The sequence below is a fragment of the Colobus angolensis genome, unplaced genomic scaffold (genome assembly GCF_000951035.1).
Source record: "Colobus angolensis palliatus isolate OR3802 unplaced genomic scaffold, Cang.pa_1.0 Scaffold248, whole genome shotgun sequence".
Lineage (NCBI taxonomy): Eukaryota > Metazoa > Chordata > Mammalia > Primates > Cercopithecidae > Colobus > Colobus angolensis.
The window spans coordinates 933,856-949,624 of NW_012115688.1; the positions used below are offsets into that span (position 1 = coordinate 933,856).

At 48.5% G+C, this 15,769-nt stretch overlaps 2 protein-coding genes across 5 annotated transcripts in view; both read right to left on the reverse strand.

The window, feature by feature from the left end:
• SYCE1L (synaptonemal complex central element protein 1-like) overlaps positions 1-5,836 on the reverse strand; it is a 42,169-nt gene extending 36,333 nt beyond the window's left edge. Inside the window, exon 1 of the mRNA XM_011946031.1 lies at positions 5,727-5,836. Coding sequence (XP_011801421.1) covers positions 5,727-5,787 — 61 coding nt within the window. The 5' untranslated portion in view covers positions 5,788-5,836. The remainder of the gene's footprint in view (positions 1-5,726) is intronic.
• On the reverse strand, positions 5,592-14,282 carry MON1B (MON1 secretory trafficking family member B). 4 transcript variants are annotated; one of them, XM_011945982.1, is made up of 6 exons: positions 13,940-14,282; positions 13,565-13,722; positions 11,467-11,793; positions 10,084-10,903; positions 9,561-9,708; positions 5,592-7,121 (listed from the first exon to the last, which is right to left on the reverse strand). In XM_011945982.1, the coding sequence occupies exons 2-6, from the start codon at positions 13,710-13,712 to the stop codon at positions 6,921-6,923; spliced, it is 1,644 nt and encodes a 547-aa protein (XP_011801372.1). In that variant the 5' UTR covers positions 13,713-13,722; positions 13,940-14,282; the 3' UTR covers positions 5,592-6,920. The 4 variants fall into 4 exon arrangements, with proteins under 4 accessions (XP_011801372.1, XP_011801371.1, XP_011801374.1 ...); XM_011945981.1 differs by having other exon boundaries at positions 13,565-13,712; positions 13,938-13,996; XM_011945984.1 differs by lacking the exon at positions 11,467-11,793.
• Between the last annotated feature and the right edge of the window lie 1,487 nt (positions 14,283-15,769).

Genomic DNA, 15,769 nt, shown 5'->3' on the forward strand with positions numbered 1-15,769 from the left:
GCTCACTGCAACCTCTGCCTCCCAGGTTCAAGCGATTCTCCTGCCTCAGCCTCCTGAGTAGCTGGGACTAAAGGCGCATGCCACCACGCCTGGCTAATTTTTTGTATTTTAGACATGGGGTTTTGTATTTTAGACATGGGGTTTTACTGTGTTGCCCAGGCTGGTCTCAAACTCCTGAGCTCAGGCAACCCACCCGCCTCGGCCTCCCAAAGTGCTAGGATTACAGGCGTGAGCCACCACGGCCAGCTACATCCCACATTTTCTTTTCTTTTGTTTTTTTGTTTGTTTGTTTTTTGAGACGGAGTCTTGCTCTGTCGCCCAGGCTGGAGTGCAGTGGGGTGATCCCAGCTTACTGCAAGCTCCGCCTTCCGGGTTCACACCATTCTCCCCCTCAGCCTCCAGAGTAGCTGGGACTACAGGTGCCCGCCACCACACCAGGCTAATTTTTCTTTTTTTTTTGTATTTTTAGTAGAGACGGGGTTTCACCATGTTAGCCAGCATGGTCTTGATCTCCTGACCTCGTGATCCGCACGCCTCAGCCTCCCAAAGTGCTGGGATTACAGACGTTTACAGATGTGAGCCACTGTGCCCAACCCACATGCCACATTTTCTACGTAAGTGGTAGCATGTTGTACATTATGCACCCCATCTTGTAGTTTTCATTTGGCAATGTACACCAGTGATCTTTTTATTCTTTTTAGTGGCTGCACGGCATTCCACTGTGTGGATATACCATAATTTCAGAGCAATATCCTATTGATGGATATTTAAGCTGTTTACCTTAGTTTGCTGTTACAAAGAATGCCACAGTGATCATCTGCATTTGTGTTGTCAAGCTGCCATAACAAAGTACCACAAACTGGGTCTTCCCTCTGTGTCTGTGTCTTCACCTGCCACTCTCATATCTTTATGTGTCTATATTTCCCTCTACTTATAAGGACACCAGCCGTTGAATATGGCCCTCCCTAATCCAGTGTGACCTCCTCTTCACTAACTATATCTGCAAAGACCCTACTTCCAAATAAGTCACATTTCTGAATTTCTGTTGGATATGAATTTTGAAGGGACACAATTTAACCTAGTACACCATCCTTGTACATTATTCTTTGTGCTTGCATTAGAGTGTATCTACTGGGTACACATAGAGTACTACTTAGATGCTACTTGGTGGGTCAAAGGTATGTATATTATGGAATTTGGCTGATAGGAAATTGCCTTTCACCTGTCTCAGGCCCAAAAATCATACTCTTACCAGGCAAGTATGTTTTTAATCTTCTTCATTTATTTTTTAGTTTTGTTATTTTTTTTGCCAACCGGCAAAAACTGTTTCATTTCAAACTTTCTGATAAATAAATACCAAAACCTCATTCATTTCCTCTTGATCAGAAATTCCACTCCTCGGAATGCCTCTTAAGGACATAATTAAGGGTGGTGGGCGAGATGTTGTTTCACTGTTTATACTTTTAAACTCAGAAGTAACAGCTGGGCGCGGTGGCTCACGCCTGTAATGCCAGCACTTTGGGAGGCCAAAGCGGGTGGATCACCTGAGGTCAGGAGTTTGAGACCAGCCTGGCCAGTGTGGCAAAACCTCAACTCTACTAAAAATACAAAAATTAGCCGGACGTGTTGGTGTGTGCCTGTAACCCCAACTACTCAGGAGGCTGAGGCAGGAGAATTGCTCGAACCCAGAGGACAGAGGTTGCAGTGAGCCGAGATGGCACCATTGCACTTCAGCCTGGGCAACAAGAACAAAACTCTGTCTCAAAAAAAAAAAAAGGAAATAACTTGAAGATACCTTAGGGGATTAATTACAGCACGTTTGTAGGATGAAATTCTTTGCAGCCATTAAAATCCATGTTGTAAATCAGGGCTTTTTAACCTGAGCTTATTAGATATTTTTTGAAATATTTGGTGGTATGTTCACCTTCTTTATGTCTTTTTGTTTGGCCTGAAATCCTTTATAAGTTAGTATGTATTATTTTAATTTGCATTTTAACATTTAAATTACATAATAAACACATGTAGAATAACTTACATAATAAACAAATGTGGAAGAACAAAATTTAAAGGAAGTCTCCCCTCACCAGCAGCCCCTTCTCCAAGTCACTCCCCTTCCCAGAAGTAACCACTGCCAGCAGTTTGGTGACAACATTTGGTCTTTTAGTAAAATACATTTCATGTATTGCTCTAAATTTTACTTTCTTACTCAACTAAAATTCTAAGAAAATTCAAACAAAGAAATATGTGACGTCAAAAACGAAATTTCCTCTTTTCTCCTTAATCCTAAATCTCACTGCTTCCCCTGATACGATCACTTGGAACAAGTTGGCATGTCCCCTCCTGAGATTTTTTTAATTTCAAAAATATTCTTAATATTTTGGAAATAAGACAAAGAAGTAAAGCTACTTTAATACCAAGGGGAGGTGTCTGTGATTGTTTTATTTTTAGTACCTTATTACGAGAACTTTCAAATGCACATGAGAGTAGAGAAGATATTATGATTAACTCTCATATGCTCATTGTCCAGATCTGACAATCATTAATATTCACCCTATTTGTTTCAGCTATGTTTCTCCTCTGTGGAATAATTTTTAAGCAATGCCCAGGCTTCTTGACGTTTTATTCTCAGATACTTCATCAGGAGTCTCAGCTACTTAAGGACATTTTCTTAGATGACCCCAATCCTATAATCACAACTGACAAGATTAATACTCATCAGGCAACATCTCCCAATACCCAGGCTATGCATTAATTTCCTGATCGTCTCCACATCTTTTTTATGTCTGGCATTTGCAACCATTTCTGCAAAAGCTCCATCTGTGTTTTTCCTCTCTCTGCTTTCTAGTGCTAGTCAAGAAATAAGGCCAAGAGTGGGTAATAAGTAAATCTTTTAAATAATCCAACTAATGCTTTGACACAGACACACAAAGTCCATTACAAAAGAAAACGGCCAGCACAGTAAGAGCACCCTTTTGAACATTTTATTTTGAAATAATTTCAGATGTACACAAAAGTTGTAAAAATAGGCCACAGTGCTCCCATTTTGCCCTTTATCAGATTCCCCATTTGTAAGTGATTCTGAATAATAAGTTGCAGGCAACTTGACTCATTACTCCTTACTATTCCAGTGTCTATTTCCTGTATACAAAGGGAATCTACCAGGTAACCACAGTACAACAATTAAAACCTGGATGTTAATACTGATCCAATATGAATATAGGATCCTTGGTCGCCATTCAAAATTTTCCCTCTTCTCCCTTATATTTTAAAATTATATATGACTACTTACATTTTTCTAAAAGAAAAATAGAACAACAAATCACAAAAATGCCTCTACCTCTGCACTACTCCCAAAATCCAAATCCCTCGTCCAGAGTTATCACTGAGGCTTTTACCATTCAGACACTTTTTCTGTGCAACATACACAGGGCTATAACCTCCTCCATTTTTGTTTCAATCCCAACTGGCTTATCTCTAATAAAAATATGGTCTATTTTGGAGCTCCTTGTGTGTCAATAATAATCCTATCAACTTAAAATTTAATTTTAGTACATTTAAATTAGAATTTTTTTCTACCTCTTAAAAAAAAAATCCACCACAGAGACATTCCACAGCATGCACACATAAACCTAGACTTAGCCATTTAAGTGACTGTGTTGTGCCTACATCAACACTCCAATGACCATTCCTGGTCCACTTAACGTATTCTCCTATGATTACATAGCATGGTGACTGCAGAAGTGGAAGAGCATTTTAGATGCTAAAAATACGCTGCCAAACTGCCTCTAGCAAAGCCTTTACTTTGAGTCAGCTCTCTTCCCTGAGGCAGGAAAAGGCCTGTTTCTCTACAAGGTCATCAATACCAGATACTATTCTTCCCTTTATAAAGCCAATTTGATGGGCTAGAAATGGCAACTGGATACATCTTTCAGTTTTTCCTTTGCTAGTGAAGTCAGTCATAACTTTAATTTTGAGGAATTTGAAAGGTTGATACAAAAACAGTTTTTTTTAAAATTGTAGTGGCAGCTAAGTATTACACAGTTAATATATGAGATCTATTTGCATCTGTCTTATTTCCGTCTGTCTTTCGTTGAATGCTGGCACTTAGTATGTGGCTCTTATCTAAAACAGCTCTCTGTGTGGAAGTTATTTCATTAGTCACACATTAAAAAATTACTGAACACCTACTTTACACCAAGCAGGCATTGTTTTAGGTGCAGGGGAGTGAGAGGTAAACAGTCTCTGTTCTCATGGAGCTCGCATCCTAGGTCAGGTAATAAACAATAATCATTACTTTGATGTCTGTATGGGTAGGTCTGGCAGGATGCAGTCTAGTGTGTTTATTAATACAGTGGTTTAAAGAGTGTGCAGAAAGGGGTGTTAGAGATAGATAAAAGTGGGGCAGAAAGGTGACAACAGTTGAAGCATAGTGATGAGTACATGGGCTTTGTTTATGCTATTTTCTCTACGTTGGTACACTTTGAATACTTCTGTAACAACACAAAAAATACTAGTGGCATACAAATGCATTACTGCCTTGGGAATTTTTTTTTCTTTTTTTCTTTTTTTTCTCTCTGTTGTCTGTGCTGGAGTACGGTGGCACGATGTCAGCTCACTGTAACCTCCGCCTCCTGGGTTCAAGCAATTCTCCTGCCTCAGCCTCCCAAGTAGCTAGGACTACAGGCACCCGCCAACCACACCTGGCCAATTTTTGTTTTTAGTAGAGACGAGCTTTTGCCATGTTGGCCAGGCTGGTCTCGAACTCCTGACCTCAGGTGACCCACTCACCTCAGCCTTCCCAAGTGCTGGGATTACAGGAGTGAGCCACCAAGCCCGGCCAAGGAAGATTTTTTTCTTCTTTTTTTTTGAGACTGAGTCTCGCTCTGTCACACAGGCTAGAGTGCAGTGACGTGATCTCAGCTCACTGCAACCTCCGCTTCCCAGGTTCAAGAGATTCTCCTGCCTCAGCTTCCTGAGTAGCTGGGATTACAGGTCCACGCCACCACGTTCGGCTAATTTACATATACATATACACACACACACACACACACACACATATATATAGTTTTTAGTAGAGACAGGGTTTCACCATGTTGGTCAGGCTGATCTCTAACTCCTGACCTCGTCATCTGCCCGCCTCAGCCTCCCAAAGTGCTGGGATTACAGGTGTGAGCCTCCGTGCCCGGTCTGAGATTTTTTTTTCTTTTGGATGGAATACAATTTCCAATAGTGTCTAGGACTACACCCCTCCACCCACCTTTGCCTGTCATTCAAGTCGATACCCTGGAGAAAAGAGGCTGTGGGGGAGGCCATGTTCGATTAAGAGGTTTAAGAGTCCATCAAAGTGTGATAGGTGTTAGGTGTGAAATGGCGACATTGGGAATTACTGTTAATAAGGGGTGGCTGCAGCAAGGTGATTTTTATGAGAACATCCCCACCGCCCCACTTTTGTTTGAAGACTTGCGTACTGAACTATGTGTTGTTTACTTTCAACAACGTATTCACTAGAGTTGACAAAAGTTAATCTTGATGGTAAGAATATGCCTGTTAATTTATCTCCACTCTGCTGAACGGTTAAAATACTGTTTTTCTTCAATAACAAAAGGCTTAACATTTTATTTAAAAAATATTGGAATATCATTATTTCATTATTGTAATGGAATGAATCCTCCCTCCTTTCTGCCCTGGTTAGAGAGAAAGGAGTGCAGCCCACTTGCCCTCACTACCTTCAGCCTCCTCAGCGGCTTCTGGCGCCTCCACATTCAGAGATTTCAGCTTCCCCGCCATTTTCCAACGCGGGGCCGGCGCGTGAGCCTTGCTTGATGACTGGTTGAAAAAGAAACCACGTGAGGGCGAAAGGCTTTTCAGCGCGCATGCGTGCAGTCCGCGGTTATGCCACCGGTCGACTCAGGAGTCGGCTCTGGGCAAGCGCGGAACACACTGCGCCCCGATTGCATGCTACAACCTTGAGGCTGTAACTCCACAAACAAGGGCAGAGCTGGGTAATGGCCAGTTGGGGAGTGAGGGTAGTGTGCACACATACAAAACCCTAGGAAGGTCTCTCCTGCTTTAGGCTGCTTGTCTTGTGCAGGTTGTCAAAGTCTGGGACAGAGGTGCATGTGCTGTGTGGTGGTGCACAATAGTTCGAGTCTGTTTTCGTTCACAAATTTTCATCAAAGTTTACGAGAGAGGGTTACTTATCTCTGTTTCACAGATGAGTAAAATGAGGCTTAGAAGCTAAGTGCATCTCCTACGTAAAAATGCTGGATTTCAGCCACTGTGTGCAGTCAGGTGCTTTGTGTCCTGGGTTCCACAGGTGGACACTACAGGCCACCTTCTCATTTATGTTAGCAGCAGCCGGCATTGAGGGAGGTCATTTCTGGCAGGGTAAAGATGAAGAAAACTACAAGAAGGGCAAAGGAATATCCTTGTGGGTCTTACTTTTAGGACTTTTATGTAGTTTTTTTCTTTAATACCCTCAGGCCAGTTCCAAGCATAGCCTGGCCCTGAAGTGTCAATTCCAGCACCCCTGTGGGCCACCCTAGAGACCTTGGCCAGATCTGGACACTCACGGCTGAGATTCAACTGAGGAGGCAGACCCCTGAAGCAAGTTTGGAGGGGACAGTCCCTGACAGAGGCTAGAGCATCATTCAAGTGGAGGAGATGAGACAGAGGGAAGGGAGAGGGAGGCCTAAGGATTTCCCCAGACGGGGAGGTGCATGACCGGGTGAGGAAAGCAGCCTGCTTGCCTGGCTGCTGCCACCATCTCTTTCATAGACGGGCCTTCAGATCTTGCCCCATTGCCTAGGGAGACAATGACTAACCATGGACACACCCCCACCCACATTTCCAGGGTGGACAGAAGGTAAAAAAACAAAGGTGGTTGCTCCCAGCACTGCCTGGTCTGGGAGCTCCATCTATCAGAGTCCAGTGAACAAGCCATTGTGGGCAGCTTGGTCCGTAGAGGGGGCTGGTGGTGTGGAGTACTTGGGTGGGTAGCGAATGAAGAGCCGGTCCTCCTCTTTCTTCACCCAGCGCAGAAGTTTGGTCACTACCAAGATTGCACCTGCCTTGGTCACCAGAGGGCTGAGGCAGGTATAGAGCTCGAATTTGGAGGTCACCTGGGGGTTTGGGAGGAGACAGAGTCAGATGGGCCAGAGCTGGCTATGGACAACCCTGTCTACCCCAATGCAGCTGCATGTCTGCCTCCTGCAACCTGGAACCTGTACCTGGCAGCACCTCCTACCGGGTGCTGCCTAGATACTGGGCTAAGGTAGGTAAGCTGATACTGTGCAACTAATGAGCCAAGGGTCAGCGGGACCTAGTGGCTTCAACTGGGTGATGCTGGTTGTGTTTGTGGGTACTCTCTAGACCTGTCTGCTCATCTGGGGACTGGGGAACACAGTAACAATGTTTAATATTCTGTCAGTAACCTATTGTGTACAAGGTCCTGTTCTAAACTCATACAACTATGTTTTCCTCATCAACAGCCAGGGAATAATATAAAGAGGAACTCAAGTTATGCCTCATACTAAATGGAGAGGCCTGATCCCACAAGGTCACTAGTGCCTTTCCTGTGCCACCTCCAAGAGCTCTCCCCTTCACTCCCCCTGCTCCGGCCATTCTGTACTTTCCTTGCTATTCCTCAAACATAGCCAGGCTCAGTCCCACCTCACCACATATCAGTCCTTTCCCTCTGCCAGGTGTACTCTTCCTCCTGATATCCATGTAGCTCTATACTTCCCTACTGCACTCAGATGCTATCTGCTCAGGGAGGCCACTCTGATCACTTGGTTTAAAATTCTGGTCCTAACATATCTTGTTTTGTTTTTTTTTTTAATTTTTTTTTTTTAATTTTTTTGACACAGAGTCTCGCTATTGCCCAGGCTGGAGTGCAGTGGCATGGTCTCAGCTCACTGTAACCTCCGCCTGCCAGGTTCAAGCGATTCTCCTGCCTCAGCCTCCCGAGTAGCTGGGATTACAAGCGCATGCCACCAAGCTCGGCTAATTTTTTGTATTTTTAGTAGAGATGGGGTTTCACCACGTTGGCCAGGCTGGTCTCAAACTCCTGACCTTGTGACCCACAGCCTCCTCTCCACCCCCACTTGGCCTCCCAAAGTGCTGGGATTATAGGCATGAGCCACTGCACCCGGCCCATATCTTGGGTTTTAAATTCCAATCTCTACTAAAAGGTACAAAGGCTCCATGGAGAAATGGCTGAGTTGAGGGCTGGAATAGAGAAAGTCAAGTAAGATGTGCTCACGTAGTGAAGGGGACATGTCAGAAACACAGGGATCAGCCTGGCTGAATCAGGGTACCCACTGGCTAAATCAGAGGCAATTTGAACACCAAAATAAATGCTAGAGAAGGATTTTAACTCACTGAATTAAAGAAAAATCCATGAGATAATATTGATAGAAAATTAAAAATTCAATAAATAGGAGAAGAAAAAGTTATTCCTTTTTTTTTTTTTCTTTTGAAGTGCAGTGGCACGATGTCGGCTCACTGCAACCTCCGCCTCCCAGGTTCAAGTGATACTCCTGCCTCAGCCTCATGAATAGCTGAGATTACAGGCACACACCACCACACCCAGCTAATTTTTGTATTTTTAGTAGAAATGGGGTTTCACTGTGTTGGCCAGGCTGGTCTCGAACTCCTGACCTCAAGTGATCTGCCCGCCTCACCCTCCCAAAGTTCTGGGATTACAGGCGTGAGCCATCACATCCAGCCCCATGTTGTTATTTATAGTAAAATTCCAACCAATAAATGTAGAAAGAATGATGGAGTTAGGAAAACCACTGTCTGGCCAGGCGTGGTTTTCACCACACCCTTTATAACTCTTTTTGAATACAAATATAAAAACTCTTTATATTGTTTTTGCAACTTCTTTCTAAATCTAAAGTTATTTGAAAATGAAAGTTAAAAAAATTTAAAAACAAAATCCTTAGCCTAGGACAATGCCTGATCCACAGCAGTCATGCAATGAATTAATAAATATGCATTACATGGCAGGGCCTGGGGGAAGGTGCCATTTCTGATGAGGTCCCCTTCTCTGGCCTCCCTCAGTAGCTGACCTTTAGCAAACCCCTAGGAAGTGAGAGTTGGAGCCCAGAGGTGACCCAAGAGAAGGATACCCCGGGTGGAGGGCACAGCAACGGACCAAGCCTGTAGTGTCTGAGGAGTGCTGGGGACTCACGGAGTCATAATGAGCTGGTGATAAATGGGGTACCTCCAGACACATGGACTGGGCTACTAGGGAATTGGCAGGCACAGCAATGGTAGTTAACAGAGCCTCTGGAAAGTCAAAGACACTGTCCTGGTTGCTAATCGGGGAAAAGCACACAGGAGGGTGAGGTTAATGTCGGATTAGAGTCACGGTCATTAGTTGTCAGGGGCTTCAAAGATGTGTGTGTAAAGGCAGGGACAGTGTCGCAGGCAAGGCACAGTCCAGCCAGAGGCCTGCTGTGTTTGGTGGAGGCACTATGGCTGGAGGAAATACAATATAGGGAAAGGAGGCTTGAAGTGGGGAATTAATTCACTCAGAGCCCTGCCCAACTTACCCAGGCCAGCAGTGTCTCCTTCTCGGCCACGTGGTAAATGAGGCGCAGGGGTCGCGAGGGGTTGTGGAGACGAGCATGCAGGCGGTGGTACAGGTCCGACAGCCGCTGCCGCTCCTCCTCTCTGCTGTAGGGGGCCTCTAGCTCAGGGCTGCCATGATGGAGGGAGGTAGAGGGCAAGGTTAGTCCAGGGCCTTCTTGGCTGGCCCATTTCCGCCCTCAGTCTAGAGATTTCAATTAAGTTAGGGAGCTGAGCCTCTCCCATGAGACTTGAGAATTCTCAGGGGTTGGAGGCTGACCTTCCCTCATCAAACTAGGGGATTCCCTGAGTACTAGGGCCCTGCTCTCCACCAGAAAGGGGGATTCCTTTAGATCCATGACAGATGTCCCATCATCAGAGACGTGTTCTGTTCCCTCTTTCTTAAGCATGGCCGGTTATCTCTCCTGAGTCACATCCCTGAGATGCTGAACTTCCTGGTTTGACAGGCCTTCCCACCCAGCCAGTTGCCTTAGGGTCAGGGCCTACCTGGTAAACTGGGGCAGCTGGCGGTGGTGGTCAGGGATGTCCAGCGGCTTATACAGGAAGTGCCGGAGGCCCGGCGCCCCCACAGCCTGCACGCTGTAGGCAGGAGCACTGGCTGATGAGGCATTAGAGAAGCTGGCAGCCTCCCCAAGAACACGCATGGCACCAAGGGCATGCATCCCGTCTTCGACCAGGCGCCGGCAGGCGGCCATGGCATGGAAGGCTTCACGTTGGGTGCCAAGCAGCAGCAGGCAAACAGGCATAGCATCCAGGCGGGCCACGTAGGCGTAGAAAAAACCATCAGGGTTGAAGCGGGGCAGGCACACTGGTGCCCAAGCCTCACCTGCCGCAAAGGCTGGTGCACCCACCCAGTCGAGCAGCAATTGCAGGTCAGCTGGGTCCAGCCGGCACTCGGCCAGCACATTCCGCTCCTGGGCTGCTGTTATCAGTCGACCGCCTACTGCCAGCACTGACAGCGCCAGGCCAGGCGCTGTGCAACGTCGGAGGAGCGCACCCAGTGCGTCTCGCAGCGGGCGGGCAAGGGGCACACAGCGCACGGCACCCAGGAGCAGGGCTCCTGGGTCCTGCTCCACACTGTCCAGAAGCCGGTCCAGTGTGCGCTCTGAGCCAGCCAGCAGGCGGCGGAGGTCATAGTTCTGCTTGTGTGCGAAGATGCGGGCGACACTGGCACGTGTCAGCGTGCTCACGATCTGTGCGTGCACAGCTAGCAGCTCCCCCCGTAGTTGGGCTGCTGACTGAGAAGTCCGTGACATGGCCACCAGCAACAGTGGGCCCTGTTGTAGGAACACCAGCTTGTGGTCCTCTGAGGAAGGGAGGGATAAGAAGAGGGGGTAGAGCTGGATCAGGAATGACCAGAGGGAGACAGTGGGGCTCTTCCGCTCTCTCCTACCATACACACACCGGCCCGAGTCCACACGATCACTCTGTGGGCACCTGGACTGGGGTAAGGACAAGCTGGAGGAATCTGGACATTTGCAGAGACATGATGGGATGGCCAAAGGAACAGGTAGGTTAGATACACAGCACGGAGCAGGGGCAGGTGGGAAGAGATGGTACAAGGGCTGACACAGAGCCAGAAAGACACAGCTCAGCCACACAGGCCCCACAGTCATGTTCTCAGGCAACACAGAAGTATCTAGCTAGTCACTCAGATCCCAGCAAGTCAATCATTCAGAAACCAGCAGGCCAGACAGAGATGAACCCCCCACCTCCTGCCACTCACAGTTAGAGCCCTGGCTGACCATCCACACACATGGACCCAACCCTGGCTGGCTGGATAGTGCCTGAGGCAGGCAGACAGACCTACCCATGCCAGCCATATTCCCGGTCACTGTCCCCCATTCTGCCTCCCACCTGTTTGCTCACCAGCGTAGATAGCACGGATGGTATCTCCTGCACTCTGCACAAAGGACACCAGGGCAGTCATTACACCCATGGTAGCCGACAGCGCCTCCACACTACCGTACCGCGAGTAGATGGGCTTGCCAGCTTCACTCAGCACAAACACATGCTTCCGCTGGCTGCGCCACTCCTCATCACTGGGGTCCCCGCCCTGGCCTCCAGAGCTACTCTCAGGGCTACGCGTGGGACTATTCTCCGGGGCTGCAGGACTCCAGAGCCGAGAGGTGCTTGACGGGGCCTCTGACTGGGGCAGTGGTGATGGGCTGGGTGGCTGGTCCTTGTCCTTGGATCCTGAAAGGGAGCCCCTGGTGGGTCATCTGCATGTGAACCCCTAACCCCACATCCCCAAGGACCCACCAAATATCTACTAGCCCCTCCAGGACCCCTGCATGCTGACACAGACCTCCAAGTGTCTCCTATGCCCCTCAATGACAAATGACTGCCCTAGGACCCCGCAGTGATCTCCCTAAAACCCTAATAAACCAACACATTCTCATTGTCATTCCACTGGACCTGCTATGTTCCTACAGACCAATTACTTCCCTTTCAATAACTGTCATTCCCAAGTCTTCAAAGCACCCCATTGACTCTGGATGATGATTATTCATCTCCAATGATCCCCCATTAACTCCTCTGACCCCTATTTTTTCACCTGATTTCTGCTCACCCAATGGCCACCATTAACATATATTAATATCTTAAGTGTCTGAATGCCCCTTCCCCCACCACTACCCTATCAGTGATGCCCACTGATAGGTGATGACCCCTACTAACTCTCCTGGTCGCCCATTTATATTCTTGGTAATGTCCACTATTTCTCCCAGTGACTGTCATTAATATCCACTAACACCCAGATCTTTAGGACTCCCCTAATCCACTATTCACTCCCACTGTGGTTCACAAACACCCCAATGACCCTACTTTAACAATCATTAACACCTGGTTTTTCAGTGATCCTCCATGACTGCCCTGATCCACAATTTATTCTACTCCATGTCCACTCCCCCCACCCCCAACAATGACCATCATTAACTTCCACCAACTCTCGCACTTCAGAGACCTTCACTCACTCCCCTGACCACCTTCAATCTCATTGATATCCACTCCCCTCCCTACAGTAACCATTATAATATCCACTAACACAGAAGACTTTAATGACTTTCACTGCCCCTCCCCATGACCATCATTAACATTCATGAAAACCCACAACTTCAATGGCCCCTACTGACACATCCATTTATTCCCATTCGTCCCCCAATGACAGCCATTATTATCCATGTGCAGCTATGTCTCAATAATTTTCCCACGAAATCCCAATAATTGCATATTCTCTTATTGACATTCCCATGACTGACACTCCCATGTCCCCAAATATCATTACTCCCTCCTAATAATTGCTCTTACCTGCTATTAATTTCCAAGTCCTCAACCTCCCCACCCACATTTATTCTCACATCACTGATCCTTCCCAATGATTCCATTTACATCCACTAATTCCAAAGTGATCAATGGTACAGACTTCTCACGGACTTTCATTAAATCCCAAATGAACAACTTTACACATCCACTAACATTTGGTTCCTTAAAGACTTCTCAACAGCCTACCAGTGACTTCAATGATGTAAATACTCTGAGTGCCCATGGAACTTCACTGATTCCCCTTGCCACTTCTGTTATTTAATAAATAACACCCTACTCCTCAAAAACACTAACTTCTAAACAGTACTCCTTGGAATCTATTGACTTTCTTCAGCGCATTCTTTGACCTAAACACTCTAAATCCTCAGTGACCCTCTTTGGTTCTGACACCTCCCTTTTTGATTCCTCAATGACCTAAACTCACACCAAACCCCCAGTGAGCATCCGTTGACATCCAATGACTTCCTCAGTGAAGTAAACTACACCATGTGTCCACAATGACCTCCTCCTGACCCGGCTATGGTTTAAGCCACTTCTCTTGAGTCCCAAAAGACTCCCTACTCATCACCCACTGACCCTTCCCCCGTCCAACAATGCCAACCCCTAGGGATCCATTTTAAGACCCCACTAAGTGGAGTCATACCTGTTTCCTCCAGGCCCTCGCCTTCGGGATCCAGTGGGACTGCGTGAACCCCTCCACCTTCTCTAGTTTCCTCACTGGGGAACTGTGTGTCCTCCAAGTCCTCCGCGCCCCCGGGGGCCGGGGCAGCAGTGTCTCCTCCGGCCTCCATCTGCACATCCCTGAAGGGGAGGGGAATCGAGGGTGACGGGCAGTGAAAGAAACTTCTGAAAAGCCTTTATAGAGTCAGGCCCCTTTGGACACACTCCTACTGCTCGTTTCCCCACGGATTTCAATAGGACGAGACATTCAAAAACATGCCCAAATACGTGCCCCCTCCAACACTTTCCGAAAAGAGGAGACTCTAATGGGCCTCAGGAAATAGAGATATACAAACACCTGTTTTAACCCCGAATCTCAACCGGCTGGATACCATTACTTCCCCGTAGCGGCGGTGGCATCACACTTCCGGGTGCGACCGGGGAGGTGCCACACTTCCGGGTGCGAAGCCTCCAGAAGACGCTTCCGGTTGCAGAGCTTTATTGGCTCCCCGCGGCGTCCCTCTCTCGTCGCCTACAGGTGTCCCCCCATAATTGAGATGGTGCGGGCTACTTCCGGATCTACGTCAGGTCTGTTCGAGAGCTGAATGAGACCTCTCTGCACTCCTTTCAACGTATCTGGCTACTGCTGCTAACCCGGGATAGCTAGGCCCACTTCGCTTACCGGTGGTTGTTGGCGTGAGGGGGGCGCGGCTCGCTCTAGCCAATCCCGGAGTACACAGGGCGAGACCGCCTTCTTTCTGGGCCAATCGAGATAAGCCGCCTCATTTCCCCGCTGTCTACTCCTCCCGCCAAACCCTAGGCAATACTGTACGTTGTGTTGCGTTTGCACCCGCCCATCCATTGATTGACGTCTCCCTCGACCCAATCGAAGGCTCGAGCCTATTCCTCGTTTCACAAGAGGACTTTTGCAGCCTAAGTCCGCATGGATACCTGTGCCGGACCCACAAACGGGCTCTCCCAGAACTGAGGCAACATCACTTTCTCTTATCCCTTAACCCTGCCAAGAAAGTCAAGGGAGGGGAGAGACGCGAATGCTTGACGGGCTGTCGCCGCTTTCAATCAGCGTGCCGCGCCAAGTCTGCTCAGTCTATAGGACTCGGATCCTAAAGAGGCAGGTCTCGCAGAAGGAGGAAGTATACGTTGGTCACTCCGTGTTCACGCAAAGGACTCGGCGGCCTTTGGAAAAAAGGAAGCGCGAGCCACGTACATCCTCGTGGCGCCTGGCTAGGGGGTTGCGACGGCAAAGCTCAGGCTGATTTGGATTTGTCCAGACGCGCAAAAAGCACCGCTTACCTCACTTGCGTGGGCAGCGTACGCGGGCAGGAACGTGCAAAGGAAAGCCCAGGCCCACCGGGGGTGCGCGTGTGGGCGTAGCCAAGAGGCCGCTGAGTCCTGATTGGCCGAAGGCGAGGCCGCGTCGATCTCCGCAGGCCACCCTTGGCTAGCGCGACGGCCCCTGCACCGGGGCCGGTCCCCTGTAAGGTCTACACTTCCCTGGAAAGTACAGCGCAGCGGCTGGATAGGATCTTACTCGGGTGTTGCCAGCAGCCGCAGCCTGCAAGCTGCGAGGGGTTTGGGCGGCCAGGGGAAGGAAGGTGGTCCTAGCTGACAATTTTAGCCTGAGGGCGAACGCGGGTGTAGACGCGCCTGATCTAGACTGCCCATCTCCTTTGCTCTAGGGGTCTCTGACTGTCTCCTCCTGCGACTCACCGAGCCTGTCTCGGGGTGTCTGCCTGCGCCCCTGTCTCTCCCTATATTTGTGTCTCTGAATGTGTAAATGAACACCTTTACACATCCACCTGCGCTCTCCTTCCCCATCTCTCTACCTCCGCCTCTTTCTCTGGGTCTCAGTTTCTCCGTAGTTCTTTAGCTTTCTGACGGCATTTCACTTACTTCCCACCCTCTCTCCCAGGGCAGAACAGCGGCGCCCCAGGTGTCCTCGAGGCAGGGGCGGGCACTCACTTGGACCAGGACCTGCCTGACGCCCCTGGTCCGCCGGGCGAACGGGTCGTCACTTTCTGTGATTAGTTTGGGAAAAGGCCCTGGGGGCCCTGCCACGGGCGAGTGTGGGAACCCAGGGTTCGAATTCCCGCCCCGACGCTGCTTCCGGACCGAAAGCCCCCTGAACGCCTTACCCCAAGTGCCCTGGGACTCGGTTTCTCCACCT